Source organism: Corvus brachyrhynchos, unplaced genomic scaffold (genome assembly GCF_000691975.1).
Source record: "Corvus brachyrhynchos isolate BGI_N302 unplaced genomic scaffold, ASM69197v1 scaffold69, whole genome shotgun sequence".
NCBI classification, from domain to species: domain Eukaryota; kingdom Metazoa; phylum Chordata; class Aves; order Passeriformes; family Corvidae; genus Corvus; species Corvus brachyrhynchos.
The window spans coordinates 3,373,770-3,381,274 of NW_008240228.1; the positions used below are offsets into that span (position 1 = coordinate 3,373,770).

The window sequence follows — 7,505 nt, forward strand, 5'->3', positions numbered from 1 at the left end:
GTGCCCGTGGTCCCCTCTGCCCGCCCTCAGCCGCCGGGCACATCCTGCGCTCGGTAGGAATTGTCTGACAGAAGGAGCTGCCCCGCTGGGTCCCATACTGTGTGGGTAAGAGTGCCCAAGGTTAAATGGGTCACTCCAGGCAGAGGGGAACGAGGGGTATGGAATGAAGGACATGGAGCTGTTGGAGCGAGCCCACAGCAGGCCACCAAGTTGATCAGAGGGATGGAGCACCTCTCCTTTGAGGAAAGGCTGAGAGAATTGGGTTTGTTCACCCTGCAAAAGAGAAGGTTTTGGGTAACCTAATTGTGGCCTTCCAGTACCTGAAGGAAATTTACAGGGAAGATGGGGCAAGACTATTGACAAAAGCGTGTCATGACAGGATAAGGGGGAGTGCCTTCAAACTGACAGATAGTTGGGTTAAATTGGATATTGGGGAAAAAATTATGTACTGTGTGGATGGTGAGGCCTGGTACAGGTTGCCCAGAGAAGCTGTGGCTGCCCCATCCCTGGAAGTGTTCAAGGCCAGGCCGGTTGGGGCACTGAGCAACCTGGTCTAGTGGAGGGTGTCCCTGCCATGGCAGGGGATGGACCTGGATGGTCTTCAAGGTGCCCTTCCCACCCAAACCATTCAGTGATTCTGTGAAGCAGCTGTCCCTCAGGTTCTTGTCCGAGTGTCTATGGTTAAACGGGCCACTCCAGCCAGCTCCCCACTGGGAATAGTGTCCGGCATTGCTCCTTGTCCTGCTCCCACACCAGGGGCTGGCACTGGGCTCTGTGTGAGCTCCAAGAGGGCTGAGTTCGGTACGGAGTATTTCGCAGGAGTAGGCTTCCGAAGCAGAATTACATAATGTCCTAGCCTGCCTTCACTCCAAGCCGACTTGAGCTCGGAGTTCTCCTTCAAGGGAGACGCATCAGATTTCATTAACTTCTGACTGACTGTAGTGGTGTGGTGGATTTGCTTGTGCCATGACACAGTTCTTGAAATGCGCCTGACTTTTCTTTTTTTTTGTTGTTGGAACTGTCGCTCACCTGCTTGTATTTAGAAGAGGAAAAGGAGCTTGTGGGGTTTTTTTTTAAGACGGCAGTGAGTAAAAAAGTAGTTTAAGTAGGCAGTATAGTCACGTGGTACCTGTGGGCTGTGCAGCTACGAAATAGGATTTTATTGTGGCATATGTGCTACTCTGTGCAAGTGCTTGAGTTTGAAACAGTTTGAACATCTGAACTCGCTCTCCCTCCTAAGTAGTTAGCTAGCTACTTCAAGTTTCGGTTTGCTCTTGTATTTTGTTTATCTCTAGTCTCTTCTTAGCAGGATGGACTATCAATTCTCTTAAGGCTTTAGTGCTCAGGATCCTACTGGACCCTGGCGTTAGTCAGTGAATAGGTGGGAACAATCTTGAAACAGCTGATAGTGACCCAGGTGTACCAACTGTTGAGGTTGAGGATTTAGAATGGATTTTGTGTCTCACTTCATTTATTGTGATCTAAAAGGCGGGGGAAAAATAAATTTGTTTTCTCACACTGCGAGATTATGTTTTAAATTGAAGTTTTTTCTCTTGGGCTATCTTAGTCCAATGTGGAAGCAATTGTATAAAAGTTACTGATTCATACACAGGGTGATGAGTTTTAAGGAGGAAGATTATTTATGGCCACTCAAGGTTTTTATTTCTAAGAGAAAATACTTAAATAACTAGTGGTGCATGCCTCTGAAGAAGAAAAAAGAGAGGAACTGACTGGAAATCAGAAGTGGTTGGGATAGCAAACAATTAAAATCATTTGGAAGCCTTTTCTCCTTTTGAAAAATTGCTCTTTGGTTTAGGGTGAGAGGTAGCTGACAATAGCGGTGGTGGCAGAGTTGGTTTTAGTGTTAGCTGGGCATGGTACGTGTTTCTGCATTGCTTAAATGAGACTCTTAATTAATTTTATGCAGTGTTTGATGTGTGAAAGATCCTCGGGTCTCCATGCTGTTTCCTGTGGTGCACTACTGGTGCTTTCTGCTTTTCTCCTGAGGAGGAGCCTTTGTCTTTAATGAGGATGAAAACTCCATGCTGCTGATGTGGAATTAGTGAGAGTTTGAGCTCTAGGATTGATATTTTTTTTTTTTAAATGTTTTGCGAGCAGAATCCGGTCCGGGTTTTCCCCCGATCCGCTTTCCGGATGAAATCCGGTCCGGGTTTTCCTCCATCCCTGCTCCCGGCCCTCATCCTCAAAATATCTCTAAGAGGAGAGGAGTAAGGGGGGAAATTCAGTTTTGTTTTGGAAGTGAAGCTGGGGCAGGGGTTGGACGCAGTGAGTTTTTCAGTTACAGCCAGTGAGTTTTTCCATGGGCGGTAGCGGCTTCCCTCTTGCCTAAATATTCCTGATAAGGCTTGTGGCAGAAACTCCGTGTGAGAATTTTCAGCCCAAGTGGCTTCAGTCAGGAGAACAGCGAACACAGACAAATCCGATTCTTGCAGCAGTTTCTATGCTGGTGGATTTTGGCTTCACTGATTTGTATCTGGTTTAGAGCTGGTGATCCAGACAGGAATCCTGAATGTCAGTCCATGGATTCCTTCCATACTGTCTCAGGCTGCTTGGCAGGACTGCAGTAATGTTCAAGAAAACCTCATTTGTTTGAAGAACCTCCTATTTATTTATAAGACCTTTGTTTTCCAAGCAGTGCTTTTATTAATGCAATTGTTACTATAGCATCTTCATGAAAAAAATATTTATTTTCATCAACTGCTCTTTTGCAGCCTCCTGCCCTGGTAGGAACAGGTACAGATGCTGTTTTATGCCAGTTTTTCTATTTGGGAAGGTGGAAAATCACTGTGTAATTCCACTTTGTTGTTGTTCCCAGGTGCACAAATAGAGAAACTTAAGTTTGAAATTACTTGTGTGTGGGATCTGTAGCAGGAATAGGATTTTTCTTCCTTCATCCCTCCTAGCTGAGGTGTGTGTACTCGGCTGGTTTTTTGTAAATATTTGGTTATTCATAGCTGGAAAAATTGCAGGCTCTGGAAGCGCTGCTGCATTTTCTTGATAAAAATGTTTTGGAGAAGGTTCTGTATCTGCCAGACATTGCACCATTTTTTGGATGTTGTTACTATCACAGCACACAGGTCTGGGCTGGAGTGCTGTGAGTCTGATGCTGGAATGAGCTGTGTTAAAAAGTTTCCCTACTTCCTTATCTCTAGTCTGTCGCTATGAGATAACGATTCATTAATATGAGGAGTTTTCTTTTTGTCTTTAATATTGTGTCTGTTTGGAACACAGAAAACTTATTTCTGGTCTGTTTACTTAAAAGTGCATTTTCCTGTTGTAAACAACACTTGTTCCGAGCTTGATTTATCTTAATTTAACATCCTCTTCTTTTTAAGTAAATTCAAACAAGCAAAGAAACAAAAAAATGCAGCCCATCAATGCACTTGTAGTCTTCATGCCTCTGGTTACAAAAGAAACTATTTATGCTCTTGGTGCATCTGTAGTACTTTATGTGCTTGTTCCCATATAGGGTGTTAAATGTTCTGATTCCCCTTTGTTTCAGCACAGACTTACTGCTGTGTGTACCTGAAAAAGAATGTCTTCATTGTCCATTTTAATTCGAGCCAGGTGAAAATCAGGAGACAGGTTAATAGTCATGTTTCCAAGGCTAGCTTGTTATATTTATAGTATAGGCCCATACTTTTTACTTTTTCATTGTCATTTATCGTTAAACTTTCCCTACTATCTCGTTGGACAGCTGATTGCAAGGGTTCAGCCCTCCCACCTTTTGTCTGTAGTTTCAAGGGAATGTGTTTAAAATGAAGCTGAATGTTTTGGTATTTAGATGGCTTAATGCTTTTAATCAGATGGCTTGAAATACTTTGTGTAAATAAAATCCCAAAGAATTTGCTAAACTATTTAACAATTGCTGTAAGTTAGGTTAGGAGTTGAATAAGATTGAGAATTTTCTGTCACTTAAGAGTGTCTAGTCTCTTATTTCTTGTTAGTATCCAGGCTTTTCTTTGTCCTATTCTGAACAAAAAGAAACCAAAACAACCCAAAACCCAATAAAAACCAAAAAGCCAGGGGAATAAAAATCAAGTTATCAAAACTCTGTTCTGGTTTTGAAGCCTCTGCAGCTCTGCTGGCTGGGTCCAGAGGAAGTGACCAAACATTTTATTTAATAACTGAACACACAGCTGAGTGCTGTGCTGGGCATTGGCTGAACAAAAATTGCAAAAATGCGATGGTGAAATACCCTCCTTTGTAGAAGAAACAAAACAAAACAGGTGCAGAAGGGGACATAAAAATACGTAGAATGATGGAGCTTAATCTGCTGAAGCTCTGAAAATTCACATAAGTTTTCATTGATTGGTTTGCTTTCTATTTTAAAAATAATTTCTCCGTGTTTAAAAAAAAAAGGCTTGTCTGGGTTGGAGGGGTTTGGCACTCTGCAGGAAGCTCCTTGTCAGCTTCCAGGGCCTGTGTTGTGGTGATACAGATCTGGGTAAATGACAGGGACCAACTTCTGTATCTTTGGCTGCCACCTGCTCACTTGAAAAGTCATTAAAACTACACCGTTGATGCGGGGCTTTTCTTTTGTTGGCATTACAAAGCTGCCTATCCTGCCTCAAGACCTATCTGTATTGAGAAACTGTCTTTTTTTTATTCATTCTTTTATGCTTGTGAAATCTGTAGCAGTAAGGCAAAACTATTTAGAAGACTAAAAATAAGAACTTAATTCTGATACTGCTTTTACCATTCTGTTGGATACTGTCTCAACACTTTCACTCTAATTTTGATGGTACTCCCAATATGAGCTCCATCAAGCAGCTTAGGGTAAGCAAGTTTTGCTGTTTTTTCTTCAGCAAATACTCTCATGCCTCTACCCGTAAGCTGTTTTTCCTTTTTCCTAGATTCTTGCAACTTGGTGAAATTGCCATTGGAGCAAAGTGTGGAATGGTACTCGGTGTTACATCTGTTCACTGATACTGTTGGTAATGGTAGTGAAAAGGCAGATAAAAAGAGTCAGTTAAATGTACTTGAAAAGGAGTGAATTGGTGAATTCAGTAACCAGCCAGGTACAAGGAGAGATAAGTGGCTTGGAGCTGGAAACTGTGTATCAGCGTATCAGCACATCTTAGCAAAGTCGTTCTGTGTTTACTGATCTACTCGGGGTGATATGGCAGAATGGCACCTTTGCTCAAACTGGTTTTAACTTGAGTGAGGTTTTTTGTATTGCCTCAGTGAAGTTGTTGGTATTCGAAATCCAAAGCTTGTTCTTTTGTGCTTTAGATCAGAGATAAACAGAAGTCAAAAGCAAAGTCTGTGTCTGAGAGCTTCAAACTTTGCTTTTCAATTGCTTTCTTTATGCCCTCTGCAAAAAGCTTTAGGTATTGTAATGGAGTAGGAACAGGAGAAAACACCTGGATACTTGGAAATAGTGATTTTAGTTCACTGAGGTCAGTCGTCGTTGCAGTGATAGATGTTTGCTGCCTTATCTATGGAGGGCTGATCGTGTGTGAGAGCATTTCAGCTGTAAAACTGTGCTATGTAAGAGGTCTGGAAGGATCAGGAATGAGGTGTGTGTTGAGCAATATACAATACCTGCTTGCAGTGAATAGTTTGGCAGGGTCTCACTTTTAGCTCTGGGGTGTTTTCAATCTGATTGTTGAATGATGAAGATCAGCAAATTGCCTTTTAATGTGTAACAGGCTTCTGAAAGCTTTCTTTCCTTAACCGAGTGCCCAAGTCTTGATTTAAATTCCAGTGAACTTTGATTTTTAACTTGGAAAGACCTTTTTTCTTGCCACGCCTGCTTGCACTGCACCCTATGCCCTCCAAGTTAATTGCGCTACCCCCTTGTGCACAGAGAGAAGAAATGGGAGTAACAGCCCTAAATTTGGTGGTGTTGACAAAGTGCTAATTGTTTCCGGGCCTGCCTGGAGCATGGCAGAAGAAATTTGGTTACATCTGCTTTTGCCAGGGACCTGCTCTTGCATTTTGTGCCTTGAAAAGTAGCAAAGACTGGTTCCACCGCAGACATGGGGGTCTGCTTCCCTGCTCCTACAATTATATTTTTTTTCTAGGAATTTAAGAATAGTAGTTGTACCATAACTTCTGTGGAAATACGAATCAGCCACAGTTCTAAAGGATTCATTAGAAGACCCTGTTGAAATGAAGTACTTCCCTCAGTCCTTCAGGGTGCAGGAAGTTTTTTGAAACTTTTGATAAAGATGATGTAAGTGTCAAGTATTTTAATCTTCAGTAACTTAACCTCCCCTTACACTTTCTTTTGCATCATTTTAAGACTGAGAAAGAGACACAATTAAGCTTTGGTAATTGTTGGGGTAATATAATTTTGTTATTTCCAGGAGGCAGTCATGAATTCCTTGATGCCTCAAATGCTGCACAACAAATGCAGACATGAAAGCTTCAGGAAAGTGAGGGTGTTGAGGTGAACAGCAGTGGTAACTCTTGCAGAAATCTGATGTGTATTGCAAGTTCTCTCTTGAACATGTGGGAACAGACTGTTTCCCGGCTGGCAAGAATTGGATGTGTAATTTCAGGAATGTAAAGCAAGTATTTTAATCCTGATTGTCTGTGCTGATGTTCAGCTGGAGTGGCTGGATCTTGTAGCATTGTATGGATCTATTGCCATCCCATGCCCAATACTGATACTAAAAATCAGGCAGCCAACAACTACAGCTTTTTGTGAAGTTCAGTGTTATGTCCTGTCACTTCTAAACTCTGACGTGGGTAGATTTTAATACTGCTTTGAACTAAATGAAATATTTTCAATCATATGACTGTTAGTCGTGTATTAAATATTCCACTTAATTTCATTCGGGAGAAATTCTCATGCATGTCAAATGTAAATATAAATTTTGATGGGGTCTAAATTTCTATTCCAAAATCAGATTTAGCAGGCTAAAGGATGTATTAAATTTCAAAAATCTCATGGTGTGAATTTGACACATCTAGAGAAGCTGGATTTAGAAGACAGTCAAATTTCTGTCTTTCATTTTAGATCAACGTCAGCTGCATTATCTGATGGATGTTTGCAGTTTCTTATTTATCAGTCAAGCTCCTATAATAAAATAATCCTGTTTGTAAAGTACAGTATCCGTCAGACTGATATTAAAAGCTCTCTACAAGCCAGCAGCACAATGGAGAGCAGTGCTGCGTGTGAGACTTGTTTCCAGCATCTTTTTGAAAGATACTGAGGGTCTGTCTCTTGGCAGGATAAGATTTATGTCCTTTTTTTCAGATGCTTTCACACAGAATGATATTGACTTAAAAAGACAAGATATGGGCTTTCACAGTTAGAATAATGAATTTCTAGTACAGTTAAATTAAGAAGTATTTTTAAGTTGTCTCCTTTTATCTGCCAAGTGACAAGATTTCATTTTTTTAAATACAGGAGTATTTAAAAGTACAAAGCACTCAGAGTAAATTTAATTCCACCTCTTCTGTGAGAAATGACCTGTTTTACATTAAGCTTTACTGATATGAAACATCTGGGGGTGGCTGGGGAGAGCTCA

At 41.2% G+C, this 7,505-nt stretch overlaps 1 protein-coding gene across 1 annotated transcript in view; it reads left to right on the top strand.

Moving 5' to 3' along the window:
- Window position 1: 1 nt before the first annotated feature.
- TMX4 (thioredoxin related transmembrane protein 4) overlaps window positions 2-7,505 on the top strand; it is a gene marked incomplete at its 5' end in the record, with an annotated part of 21,093 nt that continues 13,589 nt past the window's right edge. The window contains one exon of the mRNA XM_017745223.1: window positions 2-105. Within this exon, the coding sequence (XP_017600712.1) occupies window positions 2-105 (104 nt within the window). The remainder of the gene's footprint in view (window positions 106-7,505) is intronic.